Source organism: Pristiophorus japonicus, chromosome 8, assembly GCF_044704955.1.
Source record: "Pristiophorus japonicus isolate sPriJap1 chromosome 8, sPriJap1.hap1, whole genome shotgun sequence".
NCBI lineage: Eukaryota > Metazoa > Chordata > Chondrichthyes > Pristiophoridae > Pristiophorus > Pristiophorus japonicus.
The window spans coordinates 64641399-64660640 of record NC_091984.1 but is presented as its reverse complement, the minus strand read 5'-3'; the positions used below and the strand labels follow the sequence as shown (position 1 = coordinate 64660640).

Genomic DNA, 19242 nt, shown 5'->3' with positions numbered 1-19242 from the left:
GCAAGATGCCAGGCGGGTGGGCCCCGCCGAAGACATGGGGGGGGGGGGGGGGGAGGCGCGGAACGGACCTGAGTGGGGGTAAAGAGAGCCGGACTGAGAGCGGGAGAGCTGGACCGGGAGCTGGGGGGGGTGGAGAGAGAGAAAGAGAGCCAGAGGGAGCGGGAGCTGAATGGGGGCTGGGGGGTGGGAGCCAGAGCAAGAGCTGAAGAGGAGCGAGGTCCGGTCCTATCTTCGCTACCCCAGTGAGCCCATTCGGCCAGGTCTAGGGGCGGCGTGCTTTGGGCCCCTCCCACACTGCCTCGGGCGCCTGGAGCTACTGCACATGTGCGCACACGCTAGCGCGCATGTGCAGAGGTCCCAGCACTGTTTTCAGCAAGTAGCTACCAAAAAAATGGATCCAAGTGCTCTGAGAAACATGCCAATTCCTTAGAGAGCAATAAAAAGTTCAAGGTATTTGAGGGCTAATGAGACAGTGATGGACAAGACTTGACAAGTGCCAACCAGATGTTGTGTCATTGTAGTGCTCTTGATGAAGCTAAGCACCTGTGCCAGAACAGCACTCTATGAAAACTACTGTTGCTGCTAATGAAATTTCATGCTGATAGACACCTATCCACCACAGCAAAAACTGTTCACTGCACTGGAAAATTAATCTTCAGGTTGATTATGGTATCAATAATAAATTACAAATTACTGTAGTGTAAGACATGATTAACCAGCTGATACTATCAGTCTTTTTCAAGAAAGTTCACCGAGGCAACCAAGTACTGCAGAGATGATAAAATCCTAGTTTCACATTTGACAATCTTCCTGAGTCAGGTATGGAGGCAGAGTTGGCTAAAATGGACAGGGAAAATAGATTAAAGTGTGGACGGTTGATGAGCAGTGGCAGACATTTAAGGAGATATTTCATAACTCGCAACAAAATATATCCCAATGAGAAGGAAAGACTGTAAGAGAAGGGAAAACCATCTGTGGCTAACTAAGGAAATAAGTTATGGTATCAAATTGAAAACAAGGACATACAAGGTGGCCAAGACTAGTGGGAGGCCAGAGGATTGGGAAACCTTTAAAAGCCAGCAAAGAACGACTAAAAAACATAATAAAAAGAGGGGGAAGATAAATTATGAGAGTAAATTAGCATGAAATATAAAAACAGATAGTAAAGAGTTTCTACAGGTACATAAAAAGGAAAAGAGTGGCTAAAGTAAATGTTGGTCCGCTAGAGGATGAGGCTGGGGAATTAATAATGGGGAACAGGGAAAAGGCAGAGACTTTTGAACAAATATTTTGTATCGGTCTTCACGGTAGAAGACACTAAAAACATCCCAATAGTGGATAATCAAGGGGTTATAGGGAGGGAGGAACTTAATACAATCACCATCACTAAAGTAGCACTTTGTAAAATAAGGGACTAAAGGCGGAGAAGCCCCCTGGATCTGAAGGATTGCATCCTAGGGTCCTAAAAGAAGTGGCTGCTGAGATAGTGAATGCATTGGTTGTAATCTACCAAAATTCCCTGGATTCTGGGGAGATCCCAGCGGATTGGAAAACCGCAAATGTAACGCCCCGATTTAAAAAAAAAAGGAGGCAGACAGAAAGAAGGAAACTATAGACCGGTGAGCTTAACATCTGTTGTTAGGGAAATGTTGGAGTCCATTATTAAGGAAGCAGTAGCAGGACATTTGGAAAAGCATAATTCAATCAAGCGGAGTCAGCGTGGTTTTATGAAAGGGAAATCATGTTTGACAAATTTGCTGGAATTCTTTAAGGATGTAACGAGCAGGTTGGTAAGGAGGTACCAGTGGATGTGCTGTATTGGGATTTCTAGAAGGCATTCGATAAAGTGCCACATAAAAGGTTACTGCACAAGATAAAAGTTCACGGGGTTGGGGGTAATATATTAGCATGGATAGAGGATTGGCTAACTAACAGAAAACAGAGAGTCGGGATAAACGGGTCATATTCCGATTGGCAAACAGTAACTAGTGGGGTGCTGCAGGGATCGGTGTTGGGGCCTCAACTATTTACAATCTATATTAATGACTTGGATGAAGGGACTGAGTGTAATGTAGCCAAGTTTGCTGATGATACAAAAATGGGTGGGAAAGCAAATTGTGAGGAGGACACAAAATAATCTGCAAAGGGATATAGACAGGCTAAGTGAGTGGGCAAAAATTTGGCAGATGGTGTATAATGTGGGAAAGTGTGAGGTTATTCACTTTAGCAGAAAAAGTAGAAAAGCAAATTATAATTTAAATGGAGAACAATTGCAAAGTGCTACAGTACAGTGCATGAAACACAAAACGTTAGTATGCAGGTACAGCAAGTAATCAGGAAGGCAAATGGAATGTTGGCCTTTATTGCAAGGGGAATAGAGTATAAAAGCTGAGAAGTCCTGCTACAAATGTACAGGGTATTGATGAGGCCACACCTAGAGTACTGCGTACAGTTTTGGTCGCCGTATTTAAGGAAGAATATACTTGCATTAGAGGCTATTCAGAGAAGGTTTGCTAGGTTGATTCCGGAGACGAGGGGGTTGACTTATGAAGATAGGTTGAATAGGTTGGGCCTTTACAAATTGGTGTTCAGAAAAATGAGGTGTGATCTTATCGAAACATATAAGATAATGAGGGGGCTCGACAAGGTGGTTGCTGAGAGGATGGGCTCAAGTTCTGGCTCGAGTTGCTCCTATTTTTTTGGAGCAACTAGTTTAGAATGGAGTATCATAGAAATTGCAATTCTTGGCATTTAGTTTGCTTCAATTCTAGTGAGTTAGAATAGTTTCGTTTTAGAACAGTTTTTTTTCCAAAAGGGGGCGTTACCAGCCACTTACGCCTGTTTTGCAAGTTTAGGCAGCGAAAACTTACTCAAAACTAACTTAGAATAGAGTAAGTGTAGTGTAGATTTTTGTACGCTCAGGAAAACCTTGCCAACAATTATAAATCAGGCGTAGGGAACGAGAGATAAAGAGCCATCATCAATAATAAATGATAAATAAATCAATAAATCAACCAATAAATCAATCCAAAAAAAATTAAAAACTAAAAAATTAATTAAAAAATCAAGTTTCTACTCACCTACTACCAGCACCGGGAGGCCTCCAACGGCGTGCTGGGACGGCCCCCGCTCCCCCCCCCAGTGTCTCTCTCTCTGTCAGTGTCTCTCTGTGTTTCTGACAGCGAGGGGTGGGGGGAGGAAGGAGGGGAGGGAGGAGGGAGGCTGAACGGGAGGGGGAGGGAGGCTGAACTGGGGGGGGGGGGGGGATGAATGGGGAGGGAACGGGGGAGGATGAACGGGGGAGGGAAGGGGGGAGCTGAAAAGGGGGGGCTGAACAGGAGGGTGGGGAACTGAACGGGAGGGAAGGAGGGTGAAGAGCTGAACGGGAGGCTGAATAGGAGGGAGGGAGGGAGGCTGAATAGGAAGGAGGGAAGCCAGAGTCCCGATCTTCAATGCCTGGGGAGCCCATTCGGCCAGGGCTAGGGACGGCGATCTTCGGGCCCCTCCCACACAGTCTGCACAGATTCAGGCTGCGAGGACCTACTGCACATGCGCGCGCACTCTAGCGCGCATGTGCAGAGGTCCTGGCACTGTTTTCAGCGCCGGGACCTGGCTCTGCTACTGACTCCTTGTGCTGTGCCACACCGAGCCCGAAGACGTCCTGAGGAGCTCGGAGAATCACAAGGTAAGTTTTCGGTGCCCTTTTTATTCAAGAAAGTCGACGCACCCTTGTGGAGGTGCGCCGTTTTTACAGAGGGCGGAAACTTGGGCCCCACATTTCCACATTGGGGAAACTAAAACTAGGGGGCATAGTCTCAGAATAGGGGCCGCCCATTTAAAACTGAAATGAGGAGGAATTTCTTCTCTCAGAGGATTGTACATCTGTGGAATTCTCTGCCCCAGAGAGCTGTGGAGGCTGGGTCATTGAATATATTTAAGGCGGAGATAGACAGATTTTTGAGCGATAAGGGAATAAAGGGTTATGGGGAGCGGGCAGGGAAGTGGAGCCAAGTCCATGATCAGATCAGCCATGATATTAAATGGCGGAGCAGGCTCGAGGGCTCAAATGGCCTACTTCTGCTCCTATGTTCTTGTGCCTCTGAATCAGAGGTTCTAGGTTCAAGCTCCAACCCAGAGCCTCAGTCGCTAGAGTCCTCCTCAATCGTCTTCTCCCCGTGGCCAAGGCGCTCCTCCCGGAGTCGCAGTGCGGATTTCGTCCTCTACGGGGCACAACGAACATGATTTTTGCAACACGACAGCTACAGGAAAAATGCAGGGAACAGCGCCAGCCCTTAGACATGGCCTTCTTCGACCTTACAAAGGCCTTTGACACCGTCAACCGCGAGGGTTTATGGAGCGTCCTCCTCCGTTTCGGATGCCCCCAAAAGTACGTCACCATACTCCGTCTGCTCCACGACATGCAAGCCGTGATCCTTATCAACAGATCCATCACAGACCCAATTCATGTCCGGACCGGGGTCAAGCAGGGCTGCGTCATCGCCCCAACCCTCTTCTCAATCTTCCTCGTTGCCATGCTCCACCTCACAGTCAACAAGCTCCCCGCTGGAGTGGAGCTAAACTACAGAACCAGTGGGAAAGCTGTTCAACCTTCGCCGTCTCCAGGCCAGGTCCAAGACCACCCTAACCTCTGTCACCGAGTTACAGTACGCAGACGATGCCTGCGTCTGCACACACACACAGAGGCTGAACTCCAGGACATAGACAACGTATTTACTGAGGTGTATGAAAGCATGGGCCTTACGCTCAACATTAGTAAGACAAAGGTCCTACACCAGCCTGTCCTCACCGCACAGCACTGCCCCCCAAACATCAAGATCCACGGCATGGCCCTGGACAACGTGGACTATCTCGGGAGCCTCCTATCAACAAGAGCAGGCATCGATGATGAGATCCAACACCGCCTCCAGTGCGCCAGTGCAGTCCTCGGCCACCTGAGGAAAAGTGTGTTTGAAGATCAGTCCCTCAAAACTGTCACCAAGCTCATGGTCTACAGGGCCGTAGTAATACCCGCCCTCCTGTATGGCTCAGACACATGGACCATGTATAGTAGACACCTCAAGTCGCTGGAGAAATACCACCAACGATGTCTCTGCAAGATCCTGCAAATCCCCTGGGAGGACAGACGCACAAACATTTGCGTCCAGGCCAACATCCCCAGCATTGAAGCACTGACCATACTTGATCAGCTCCGCTGGGCAGGCCACATAGTTTGCATGCCAGACACGAGACTCCCAAAGCAAGTGCTCTACTCGGAACTCGTCCACGGCAAACGAGCCAAAAGCGGGCAGAGGAAACGTTACAAGGACACCCTCAAAGCCTCCCTGATAAAGTGTGACATCCCCACTGACACCTGGGAGTCCTTGGCCATAGACTGCACAAAGTGGAGGAAGTGCATATCGTCGCCGAGAGCATGCAGAAATCAAGCGCAGGCAGCGGAAAGAGCGTGCGACAAACCAGGCTCCCTGCCCACCCTTTCCCTCAACGACTATCTGTCCCATCTGTGACAGAAACTGTGGTTCTCGTATTGGACTGTACAGCCACCTAAGAACTCATGGTAAGAGTGGAAGCATGTCTTCCTCGATCCCGAGGGACTGCCTATGATGATGACATAAGCTATGCTCCAGAGTTAATGCTGATTTTCAGAGGTGCAATCTTTCAGATGAGATGTTAAATTGAGACCCTATCTGCCTGTTCAAATGGTCCCACAAAACTTTTTTGAAGAGCTGCATGTTTTCCCAGTGTTGTGGCTAACATTTATCCCTTAACCAACAGCACCAAAAAAGGTTGATTAGTTATTTATCTCATTGTTGTTTGAAGGACCTTGCTGTGCATAAATTGGCTGCCATGTTTGCCGACAAAACAATGCCTATGCTTCAAAAGTGAATTGCTTTGGGACATCCCATGGACATGAAAGGCTCTATAAAAATGTACGTTCTTCCTTTCTTCTTTTAAAAACATATGTATGGATTATCTAGCACATCCCCAGACATGGTTTTAATACATTGAACAGATTGGATTTACAAACAAATTATATTCCAGGTGGCTGGAAATATATGGATAGTCCAAAGTAATATATCTCTCTATGTTTGTGCAAAAATTGAGAATTTAGCATTATATGATTTCTTCTGTATACTGGTACTTTAACATAAAACAAATTAAATTTGCACCATCAGAACACAGAAGATACTAAACACCTGCAGGGGCCGGAAAACACAATAGTTGGACACTGGTCTATGCCTACAATCCCACACACTCTTTTAATCTCAGCTGAGCCATTGGGGAGGAAAAAGTCATCAGTATCAAGTGGAAAGTGTGAATAAATATATACTGGTAGCTAAAATGACTTGTACTACTCTCCTGTTCCCCTGGTGACTGATAAAGAATCTTACTGTCACAGCCATGTGAACAGATTATTCATTTCCCTTGTCTCAGTTGTGGCGAGTTGGGATCTAGCAAGAAAGAAAATAACTACAAATAGGGTCAGGGAAGGAGATAAATTATTAAAAAATGTATAATTACTTCAACACAACTTTAAAAGAAAAATGTGCTTTACAATACAAGACTTATTCTGAAATTGTGCGCATAAAACCTGATCTTAAAAATGCTCCAGTGTCAAAAACTGTCAGACAACAGATCCTTCATTAAAATGCCCTGGCCTCCTCAATATGTCTTAATTTTTTTTGGAAAGAGTGGGGCAAGGAAGGCAAAGCGTGAATGTGGTGCTTTGTAGGCCTACAAAGATGTTTTGTACTGATCCAGTCACCTCTTAGCAACATTTTGCTTCAGTCACACAATTAAAACAAGGTGAGTATTTCTAAAAGCAGAATAATGTGCACATGTATGTAATTACCAATAATTGTAATATGAAGCCTAGTTATTCAATGGAATCATTGGCATCACTTTTAGAATTATTTTATGGTACGGCAAACAAATACAATGTTAAATTATCACATGGTTTGACATAGCTTTACCCAGTTGGAGGTATTTTTGCACAGAGCAGAGCCGTATACAGTGACAAACATTTTGCTTACCTGTGAAGATCAGCAATTTCATTGTGTATAGAATCAAGTTCTTTGATGGCTGAAAAATCAGCTGTAGTGTTCAGGGTTGCTCCATTCTGTGGAAAGCATGACTGATGTTATTTAAACATCCAACACTTAAAATCATGTGAATTCAAAATCAGTTTAAAGTACACCGGCTTACTCTATTTTGTGGCTTAAATATCATTTGGTAGTTTAAACAGAACATGTGTGAAGTCAACTTTCTGAAGCATAATTCTGGACCTGAACATGCTCATCAAACATTCTGCTGCGTCAACATATTATTGAAACACAACTAAACAAAACTGAACGGAGACAATTCGAACAAAGTTAGATGTCCCACACCCTGACCCTAATGCTAACTGGAAGAACAGAAAAACTGGGCAAAATATACATATGAACAACAGTTGATTAATGCTGTCCTCTGCCAGTCCCCCCACCACCCCCCCCCCCACCCCCTCCACATTGCTTTAATCTTGTGTTAGTTAATTTGTTAAGAACAGATTATTTAGTTTAGTATTCAACTCCAATGGATGATTGTGAAATTTGAATTCTTTTCTTGGTAGACTATATAACTTTTTTTCAAAATTGTGCTTTATAAAAATCCTAAGTGAATAAAAAAAGGCAATCTGAAAACGAAACGTGTGCTTATCATGCGCAAAAGAGGGTGAACAGAAGGAGATAGATTAAACAGTAAATAATAATGCTAACCTTGCGTTTTTAACGAAGAAGTGTTACGTTAGGCTTCCAACGTTATTCACATATTATGGACATCAAAGCAGTGCAGCAAGGATGGCTGGCACAGTGAGAAAGGCATAGGGCCTGTAGCAAAGCAGAGGCAAGTAGAATGCAAGAAAGAAAGGTTTAGCGAGAATTAGTAAAGCTACAAAACAGAATTGGATTAATTTTGGAAAATCAAACTTCTGAGAACCACATTCTTAGTGAATATTTGCTATGGATCAGGCAGCATCTGAACAAAATAAAAATCAGTGTTTCCAGAACACAGAATACTCAAAAAACAGTTATTCAAAAGAATTAATAGCATACTCAGAAAATGCACAATTTCCAGTCGCAATCATATTATTGAGTAAGATACATTAATATCCATACTGACCTGGAATTCAGGAAGGAAAAAAAATAGACAAAAGAAGCATTACACTGTCAGCAACACACTTTTCTCCTTTAGAAGAAATTGTGGTGGAAGTTTTCAGTTCATCACAGAAAGTTAAAATTATTCTTCCCCACCCCCGATTATTTTCTTCCCTCACTTGGGTCCTACTCTCATAGCACATGCAAGGGGAAAGAGGATTAAACCTCTATCTTACCACACCAATGTGCAATGACTGGAGAAAAATGCTGTACCACCAGCCAGAACAACAGAATTACTATGCTGCAATGTTCTTGATTTACAGACCATCAAAATAGAAAAATTATTTCCAAATAAATACATTTTTTTTAAATGCAACTGTCAAAAATAAAAAATAAAAACAGAAAATGATGGAAAGACACAGCAATTAACACCTGAAGGGATAAAAAGACAGATTAACATTCATGTTTTGGACAGTGTCCTTCAGAAGATGAAGAGATGTACAAAACTTTAAGAATCAGAGAAAAAGGAGTGAGAAAGGGAATGAAAGGAAAATACAAACAAATAAAACCACTATCACAAATGGAGAAATTAATAAAAGCAGGAGATTGTTACATAATACAAGGGATATTCCTAAATACGCAATAGATAGATGTTAAAACACAACAGAACATTGCAACGCATTAAGGCAATGAGAGACCCAACCTTGGAAAACACGAGAAATGAAAATTTGAAAAAAAAAACAATATTCAAATGCAGGTCTGGAATTAAATATGAATGGCCAGAACAACATACAAGGCCAAAGAAAGGTCAGAGCAGGAATGAGAAGTCTAAGTGAAGAGCAACCTGTTGTGAAAGGACACGGTAAGAGCATCCCTGATTATAATCGTTCAACCATTGGTGGCCGTGCCTTCTGTTGCCTAGGTTCCAAGCTCAAATTCCCTGCCTAAATCTCTCTTCCCTCCTTCAAGATGCTCCTTAAAACAAACCTCTTTGACCAAGCTTTAGGTCACCTGCGCTAATTTCTACTTATGCGACTCGGTGCCAAATTTTTTATCTCATGATATTCCCAAGAAGCGCCTTGGGACGTTTCACTACGTTAAAGAAGCTATATAAATACAAGTTGTTGTTGTTGTTTTGAGTGCAAGCGCAGGAAAAATGTACTCTGTTCTGGCCAAGTTTAACACAAGCTTCAGGAACAGGATCTGATATTTCTACTGGGCACTCTGATACTTAACACTGACTTTATTAACTTCACAACTTAGCTGTATCCTCTGAATCCCAGCATTTCCATTATAATTTCAAACTTGTCTTTACGGGCTTCCCTTTTTTTTTAATCCACCACTTCTTGCCTTTTTGAACAGTGGAGCATTCACTACATTGGTGTCTTTCATTGTATTTGTTAACATCTAATTCTTGTCTGAAAGTGTCCTGCTTTTATTAACTTCTCCTTCGAGTCCACAGTGTCATGTTCTTGAGTTTTTCTTCCTTCCCCTTTCTCTTGTTCGCTCTACAGATGCTGACTTGCTTGTGTGCACCCAACATTTTCTATTTCTTTTTCGTGTCATAATAAACTTAGCTTTTCTACCATTTGTACCCAACAAAAATGCTGTATGATTCACAAGAGTACTAAAAGAATCAAGCGCAGTTAGCTTTTTTTAATAACCACCAAATCAAAATACGTACAGAAAATTAGAAGCAGGATGGTTGGGACTATGAACAAAACACCTTGAACTGCTTCTTCGGGTCATCAGAATCTAGAAAATGTGCAACAGCTCATTACATAGCTTTGAAATTCTTATTCATTGAGAATTTTACCATTTATTGTTGGAATCAGTTTTGCAGCACACATCATGCTACAATTTCATATTTCCATTGATGCATTTTTGAATGAGGCTTGTATCTTCCATTTCCACAGAAAAGCCCATTTTCTATTATGGCTGCTGAGTTTCCATCTTTAGCCTTACATCAGATGGCAGGAAGGAAATGATAAGGACAGAGGATTTACAAGAAGAATGTGTGAAACCATCATATGACAGGACGGGACACTTTTAGTGAAAGTAACAGATGCTGTTCACTAATACATTCACTATCCCTTATACCAGTCATGCTATCACACACATTTCTAAATCAACAGAAATACCACTCGATTTCATGATTATAATGATAAGGATTCAATAATAATTTTATTTGAATTGTTATAGACATACCCAAGTCTGAATTATTACTCAAATCAGCACAGATAACTTCATTTTCAGGAGAAATAAAACTAAGGACCACTGTTAGGACGAATAGTTTAGCCCACGTCATCCTCCTAAGAACTGTTCAAAGCTGGTCACATCACTAGAGTGCTAAAGCCATGCGAACAAAAAGATCATTACCTTTTGTGCACTGTCAGAAGGAGGCATCATCTCTGCAGTGAGAACCTGAGGTGGATCAATGCCTTTAGTTAACTTCTGGTTTATTAAATGTAGTGCCAAGGCAAACTGCTCCTTTGAAAGCTTTCCACAATCATTTGTATCACAGAGTGCCCTGTAAAGGCAGAAAATTAAGGCAGCTCAACAGCTACGCTTAGTACTGAGCAGGTAGCATTTAAGAACTTAGATTTGAGTCAGTTTCCCAAGATTGAAATTATAATCTTTTGTCATGTTATTTTGCACATTTAAACTAAGCTTGCAGCAACAAAAATAAGCATAATGTAACTGCAGTTTTCAAAAGATGAATTATTTTATATAGTTCTTCCCATTTTAACCCCTTCTGTGCCGTCACTAATCATGGACCTGTGAAAATTTTACACCAATCCACTTGAACTGTGGCAAAATACCCAGCACTACAATTATTGATTCTGTCATTCCAAACTTGCCATCACCATGATTAAGAGTCTCCAAATCAAACTACTGTGAAATCTTGTAACTAGAGTTCCTCATTGGTTAGCTTCCCACTGCTCATCCAGCTAGGACCAGCTGATCAGTTAAGATACTGGCTTGCAAGGCTGAGTAGGAAGAATGCCAGCCATCAGTAACAGGTCTATTCTCTCAGTCCTCTCAATCAGCTAGACTAGTGGGTCAATCAACACCACCATACAGACCTGCATGGCTCAAATATTGGATGACCAAGTCTTAGAGATGACTTTCTCTGTTGCAATTTCCTGACAGGAGTATAATCTTAGAGGCACCTCTACCCCAAAGGGATATCATTTACTTTCTCTTTGCTCCTTCCCTCTCCACGCAAGGATATTCAATAATTAGTCACCATAAAACTGACAAGCGTGGTTTTGAGCTCTCGCTAAGCAGACAGGAAGCAACTTGACTTCAAGAGAACACACACCATATCCCAAACACTTGTTCACCAGTTGATGCAGAGCTTCAGCAGAAACTACCTAACTCCCGACAAACATTTCCCTTTCCCCTCACACCATAGTTTGGCGCTTAATTCATGGGCCAAAGGAAGCTATTCCATAGTGTAGGACTCTGAACCATGAAGAAAAACTGTTTGGACAGAATTATTATCCCCTTCAGCTGCATTGAGACTTTGCTCTTGTTGTTTTCATACGAGACTGATTATTGGGATGGGGAGATTGTCCTATGAGGTGAGACTGAGAAGATTAGGCCTATATTCCCTAGAATTCAGATGAATGAGAGGTGATCTCATTGAAACATATAAAATTCTTACATGGCTTGACAGGGTAGATGCTGGGAGGTTGTTTCCCCTGGTTATGGAGTCTAGAACTAGGGGTCACAGTCTCAGAATAAGGGGTCGGGCATTTGGGACTGAGATGAGGAGAAACTTCTTCACTCAAAGGGTTGTGAATCTTTGGAATTCTCTATCCCAGAGGGCTGCGGATTCTCAGTCGATTAATATATTCAAGACAGAGATCAATAGATTTTTAAATATTATGGGAATCAAGGGCTATGGGGATAGTGCGGGAATGTGGGGTTGAGACAGAAGATCAGTCATGATCTTATTGAGTGGCGGAGCAGGCTCAAAGACCTACACCTGCTCCTATTTCTTATGTTCTTATATCTTCACACTCTTCCCTTGGAGAATAGTATGAAGCAGTGGAAGGATTCGCAGGCTTATTAATAGTCTGACTGGCCGTGACGTAAACACGGTTCCCATGGCCAGAACCATCTTTATACCAGTCGATTAGGTGATTAGTTCTATATGGCCGGAGGGTTTTATGGAGTCCCACAACCGATATGATGATGGGAGGGCCACCATCACTCACTGGATGCGAGTATCCTGCTGGATGTCAACCCAGACTTCAGAGTTGGCCTCGACTCGCCAGGACTGTCTGGAGCACGGTTCCCACACAGAGATGGGAATGCTAAGACGAAGCCAAAAGCTCATTTCACTGTCGTTGAAAAGGCTAGACCATAGTGCCGTTTACCCCCGTCATGGATGCATTGTCTGATGACAGGTTAAATCGAGGTCATCTGCCACCTCAGGTGGACATAAAGATCCCATGGCATTATTCGAGAAAGAGCAGGGAGTTCTCCAACATTCCTCCCTCAATCAGCAAAACTGATTATCTGGTCATTCATTTGCTGTTCAAGGGACCCTGCAGTGTGCAAACTGGCTGCTACATTTTCCTATGTAACATTTCAAACTGCACTTAAAAATGTATCCACATGTTGTGAAGCACTTTGGGACATCTTGTGGACATGAAAGGTACTATATAAATGCAAGTTCTTTCTTTCCCCGGCAGAATTCTGAAGAACTGCATCCAAGCTAAAATTGGTATCCATCAAAATTCCCAGGTATGTCTGTTATCATCTACAAAAATGAGCACCACAGTTCTTTCAGAAATGCCTGGAACTGCACCCTCATTTTCTTTGCTGAGTGAGATACACTCAATGAATCTCCCATTTATCTTCACATAGATCTTGAGTTTGTTTTCACTGTTCATGTGTGAGCCAGATAGAGCACGCTGGCAAAACTATTCCACTGTAGGGGACATTGCAGCTGAGCTGAATTTTGACTTCACCTAATGTTCATGACAATGAGCTCATTTAAGAAACACCTTGCTCAATACTAGGAAGACAATCGAGTTGACAATCTGGAAAGTTGAGATTGTAAGAGTTGAATGTGATGTGCAACTTTGCTGAATAGCAATCAGGAACAAATGATTTTTTTTGCCCTCCTTAGCTCAAGAATGACCAGGTTACTTGTAACACTAAAAATAATAGATTGAAATACCTACTTAAAAATAAATTGAAACTGTAGCAACTCATTGGGACATTGAGGTCTTGTTCTAATTAGTAGATTACTACTAAATAAATACTGAACACTTACCAGATATGAGCCAGTGTCGTTGGAGGCAAACCCGTGGTGAGAAAGATATCTTTGACCTCTACCCCAGAGACAAACCCATCCTGGTCTTTGTCAGTTTTTGCAAAGATTTCATCATATTTTGTTTTGTCAGCTGGTGTTACAACCCATTTAGCAGACTGGAAAAGAACAGAAAACATTGCTAAAATGAACAACTGCACCATAATTTCCGATGTTCAGAAATCACAAGATATACTTTATATAAGTTTGGTATGTCTCCACCATACAGGAACTCATTTACAGAGAAGTTGATTGTATATATTTTTAATAATGTATACTGGAACAATTTATCCTCCAGTAATCCATCACAGATGGTTATTATCTCGCTGTGATCACAAAATGTAACCGTTTAGCAAGATGCCATGATCGGTCAACTGAATGAGCCATTTTAATTCTCAATACTGGTCATGACAATTGCAAACATATTAATCTTATTTTGAATTATTAAAACTCAGTGATATGTACATGATAAAAAATGATATTGGATTGGAGATGATTACAATGAAAATAATCTCAGTTCCAGGCTCGGATGACAAACCACTCTATGGGCCCAAGTTTCCACATGATTTGCGCCTGATTTTTAGGAGCAACTGGTGGAGAACGGACTATCTTAGAAATCGCAATTCTCCACATTTTTTTTTTCTGCAGTTCTAGTCAGATAGACCAGTTCTACTTTGGAACAGAATTTTCTCTTCAAAAGGGGGCGTGTCCGGCCACTGACGCCTGATTTGAAAGTTTCCACAGTGAAAACGTACTCCAAACTAAACTAGAATGGAGCAAGTGAAGATTTTTGTAGAACTGAAAAAACCTGTTCTACACATTAAAAAATCAGGCGCAGGTTACAAATTAGGCGTCCAGAACGAGGTGGGGGGGGGGGGGGGGGGAGGGAACTCATTAAATTCTACAATAAATCCTTATTTATACTTCTACAAATATTATACAAATAAATCCAACCTGAATAAACATTTATAAGCAAAGAAAAGATTAAATAAACCATCTTCCTACCTGTGTGCAGCCGTTCGTTCCCGTGGAGGGGAGGGAGGGGGAAGGGAAGGGAACAGCCGCTTCGTTCCCGCGGGGAAGGGGGGAAGGAGACAGTGAGAAGGCTGCAAGTGCTAATGTGCTTTTATTAAAAAAAAATTCAAAAATTAAACAGCTACAAAGAACTACAAAAATGGCCGAGTGCCAATGTTTTTTTCACACTGAGCATGCGCGAACGCTCCAACGCACATGCGCAGCGTTGCCGGCAGGAAAAAAAACTAATTTAAATAGTACCCGCCCCCTTCCACTTACAAAATTGGCGCGAGTGTAGGCTCCGCCCCCCCTGGGCGCCGCGCCAGGCAGACAAGGAGCTGCAGAACGCTCCAGAATTGCGAGGTTTTTTTTAGGCGCCGTTTTAGGCGCAAAAAACGGGCGCCCAGCTCGGAGGGGCGCCTGTTTTTTATCCTGTGGAAACTTGGGCCCTATATATTGCACCATTGCTGAAAGTGGACCACTAGCAACACATGGGTTGGGATTGTGTTTCTTACAAAAATATAGCAACTTAAATTGAGGAGAAATACAGACCAAGTCAAACTGACTCAGGAATCCACAACATATGCAGAGGTGAGAAATCCTTGCATTTTACAATTTGAGACAAAAATAAAAATACAAGACAAAAACAGCACACTGTTCTTTAACTGCACTGATCGCTTGATAAATAAGATAAGCTGAATCAAACACTAACACCAAGTTTATTGATTTCAACTTCCCCAGAGACTAAGGGCCCATATTTCCCCATGAGTTGCACCGTTTTTTTTTGGTGTAACTTGATTTTTCTGGTGTATCTTTTAAGTTGCAAATATGGCTATTTAATTTGCGCCAATGTAAGTGAGTTAGTTAGGTTTTTTGTTAGGTCAGTTTTTTTTTCCCCAAAAGGGGGCGTTCCCAGCCACTTAAACCATTTATGCCAATTTGGCCAGAAAAAAGTTGTACTAAACTAACTTAGGGCAGTATTTGTGTCCACTTTTGTCCGCACAGAAAGACCTTACTTAGAGTTAAGGAATCGGTGCAAGTAACTACACCGAGCACCAAATAAAGCACAAAAAGTACTAAGCAATTAATTAACAAATAAAATAGAAGGAACCCTGCACCCTAAAGCACCAAGACCAAAGTAATAAGCAATCAATAAATAAAAAATAAAAAAATAGAAGGAACCCTGCACCTAAAACACCAAGACTAAAATAATAAGCAATCAATAAATAACACATAAAAAAAAAATAGAAGGAACCCTGCACCTAAAGTACCAAAATCAATCAGTAAATAACAAATAAAAAAATAAAACTCCTACCTTAGGGAACGCAGCGGGCCGCCGATGAGGGAGCCCATTCAGCCAGGGCTAGGGACAGTGTGCTTCGGCCCCTCCCACACAGCCTGCAGCATGCGTTTGCCGAAACGGCCTGTCAGGAGCTACTGCACATGCGCCAGACTCTAGCGTGCATGTGCAGAGGGCCCAGCACTGTTTTCAGCGCCGGGACTTAGCTCCACCCCCTCTCTTCATTGTATGCCACTCCAGCTCCACAGATGACCCGAGAATCGGCCATGATCGCAGGGAGTTTTTTTCGGCGCTGCTTCTGAGGTAAAATGTCGGCGGGGGGCTCGGAGGTGCGCAGAAAAAACCAGAGGGCCAAATTTGGGCCCTAAGTCATCAAAGACACCAACCAATGCAGTACCAAGCCGTACATCCCAGGTCTCGGGGTGATTTTGCAGTCTATGCTGAGTTAGCTGATCCCAGCCATGGCAGCAATAAGGGAATTCTACTTGGTCCCAACAGGATATATGATATCCTTCAAATTTGAATAGGCTGTTGACACTAACTGCCAAGGGCCACTCAGGATGAATGAATGCTTGTGCAAGGTACTAGAGGACTACAGGGATCTGTGGAACCACACTCCAGCACAAATTTGTGACTTTAGCAGAGAATGCAAGAAGTTCATTAACCTTATATGCTAAACCCAATTCCTCTTAAACGCCAAGAATTTAAGATCACACATAGCCAGAGTCTTACAAACATTGTCAAAGTTCAGCCTGCCTTCTCAATTGGTCTTTTGTACTCACCATTCTCAATTGTGTATTTTTTTGCAAACAGTGGGAGATGAGGATAGTAAATCAGGTGACAAAAGTAGTCCAAATAAAAGTAAGGTGTTAACACGGGCTAGATTAACAAACCACTCCAAGTTTGTCAATAAAACAAAACAGAAGTGATACGGTCTCTAATTTTGAAGTATCACATTAGCAGTCACTGAAAATCAAAGTCTGTCAGAATGAATTTGCATCCCGAACGTCTCTATATCAGCTTCTTTAAAGCATGGTGTGAATATATACGAGTACATCAAAAATATGCCCAACAATTTTAACCCGGTTAGACGAGACCTGTCAGAAACTCTGGTGAAACTGCACAAATAATGTATTGGCTTGGAATTTGCGGTCAGCGGCAAAGCAAAGGTGTTCACCGTTGGTTGTGAAGTAAGCTTTGCACAAAGATCTCGTTATCTCTGTATCGAGAATTTTTTTTTTAAACCGATACTTCAAATTAACGGATGTTAATGAGGCTTCCCAGCGAACAGATGCTGTGATGTAAACAAGTTGTCTAAGCAGCCAATCAAAACGCAGAATTCTCACAGACCGCAAACCAGGACATAGGCAAGTTCTTAAAATTCTAACTTTTAAAAAATGTTAAAGAGCAAAACAAAGATTGGAGCTTTCACATGGGAAAAAATATTAAAATGGATAAATTTGACACAGCACAAAATTAAAATTAGTTTTTCAGGACCATAGCCTTTGTTTACCAGTCAATGATATTTTAATACCCCAGTTACACATAATCCAAAAAGGTCTAACTTTTAATGGGTTACCACTGAAACGCTGACATTTTCATAATTTTCCATGATTTGACAGATTACACGGATTGCCGGTTATGTGGGCAGGGCACAGCACAGCCTGTGGAGGAGCTGTGAATGACAGACTGCAACTTCAGGATTTCCGCATTAGGTTGCACATGTGCTAATTCGTGAAGTTGTGGTCAATTTCAAAGGCAAAATGACAGCAAATGCTGCCAGTTTGCCATCATCAGGCCGGCAAATTCCAGATCGTTATGTTAAAATCAAGAAAGGAAAGGTTGTGTTGAAGAGAAAACACCATTGTTAAATGTTCTACCTGGATTGCTGGTGTTTTAGTAGGTAGAATTCCCACAGGAGGTAAGGACTGTCGACTTTCCTTGACAGAAGGTGGAGATGGAATGAGTGGCACCGAAGCTGGAATGCGAGTTTTTTTCCTCTTTGAAGGTGGTACTAAGGCAGGTGGCAAGGAAAATGGCACAGCCTCCTTCTCAAGAGCACGGTAAACCAAGTACATGGCCTTATAAAAGAAAAATCATTATATTAAAACAATTATATTCCAGTTCACAAAAATCCTAAGTGAAACACAGACTATTGAAGCAACCTAGTTACAGGTGTAATCAAGATTCAAGTGTACCAACTGCCCATATTTATACAATTATGTCTCATCAGTACATACGGGACAGAAATGGCAACAAATATGTTGCAATGGTAGTCATGAACACCCGTTATTTAACAACCCCAAAGAAATTGTTGCACTATCAGCCAGCTTCCCTATAAAATATTAATTAGACACCACACATTTTGCAGATTACAGCAGTAATCATGGCGCACACTTATTTCGTAGTTCTTAGTAGAAAGTGAAATTGTGGCCATCAAGTAATGTGGTTTATTTTAGGGGTTCTCAATCGGGGGTTCGTGGCCTTCTAGGGGTCTGCAAGAAGCTTTCAAGGGTCCACCAAAAATTCTAGCCGACACTGGCCTCTGCCTAGCACCACCTCTCATCACTGATTGGCAGCGATGCCCTTTGCGCCTTTATTTACAGCAGGAGGCAGAACTGTGGGAAAACAGCTCAGTGTCTTGATTTTGAGCAGATCATTAGCTGTGCAAAGTTCGGAGATGGTAAGGTTAATTCTGAGCTTCAAGCGGGGAAATGGAACACTTGCAGTTTGGGTCCAGAATTCATGTGCTGAATACAAATTTTCAGGCTGCCGTACAATTCCAATGTATTTTTAATTGTAGTAATGGCAGTTATGGCCTCCATGATAATGCAGGAGTTATCTCAGGGTATGTTGCTCAGATTGTTGATTGTGGTTTGTGTCTAAGGCCATTTTCTCTGCACAATAAAATGTTAAAGCTCAACAGTCGCAAAATGTAATTCTATATATATATCTTGGCTCAGTGGCTGTTGCATTTTCTACATTGCAACAGTGACTACACTTCACAAGTACTTCATTGGTTGTAAAGTGCTTTGAAACGGCCAGAGGTTGTGAAATGTGCAATATAAATGCAAGCCTTTCTTTTTCAGTCATCTACAAATCAGCTACAATATTAGGAACTGTCTTTATGATTAAAGTACAGCATGTTAATACAGTAAAATAGGTCGATGCACTTATGAAACAATTGCAACATACATTTATTTTGCAGCTTTTTTATAGAAGTTCACAGGGTGCTTCATAGAAAATAGGAAGTGATAGGAAATGGAAGCTAAAGTATTGAAGGCGACCAAAATATTAATGAAACAGATGAATTTTGAGAAGGTTTTTTTTGAAAGGTAGAGAGACAAGATATGGTGAGTTTAGGGAAAGTTCCAGGTTTGAGAAATCTGAAATTTCTGCCAACAATGGGAGGGGATACACAAAGACCAGCGATGCTGGAACAGATACAA

The 19242-nt window shown here is 42.0% G+C and overlaps 1 protein-coding gene across 3 annotated transcripts in view; it reads right to left on the bottom strand.

Annotated features, from left to right (window-relative positions):
• Positions 1–19242, bottom strand: part of eps15 (epidermal growth factor receptor pathway substrate 15) — a 188263-nt gene that overhangs the window by 102748 nt on the left and 66273 nt on the right. For all 3 annotated transcript variants that reach the window (XM_070886884.1, XM_070886882.1, XM_070886883.1), the window contains 4 exons: positions 17674–17874; positions 13444–13598; positions 10530–10680; positions 7053–7138 (listed from right to left, as the gene is read on the bottom strand). In XM_070886884.1, coding sequence (XP_070742985.1) covers positions 7053–7138; positions 10530–10680; positions 13444–13598; positions 17674–17874 — 593 coding nt within the window. The remainder of the gene's footprint in view (positions 1–7052; positions 7139–10529; positions 10681–13443; positions 13599–17673; positions 17875–19242) is intronic.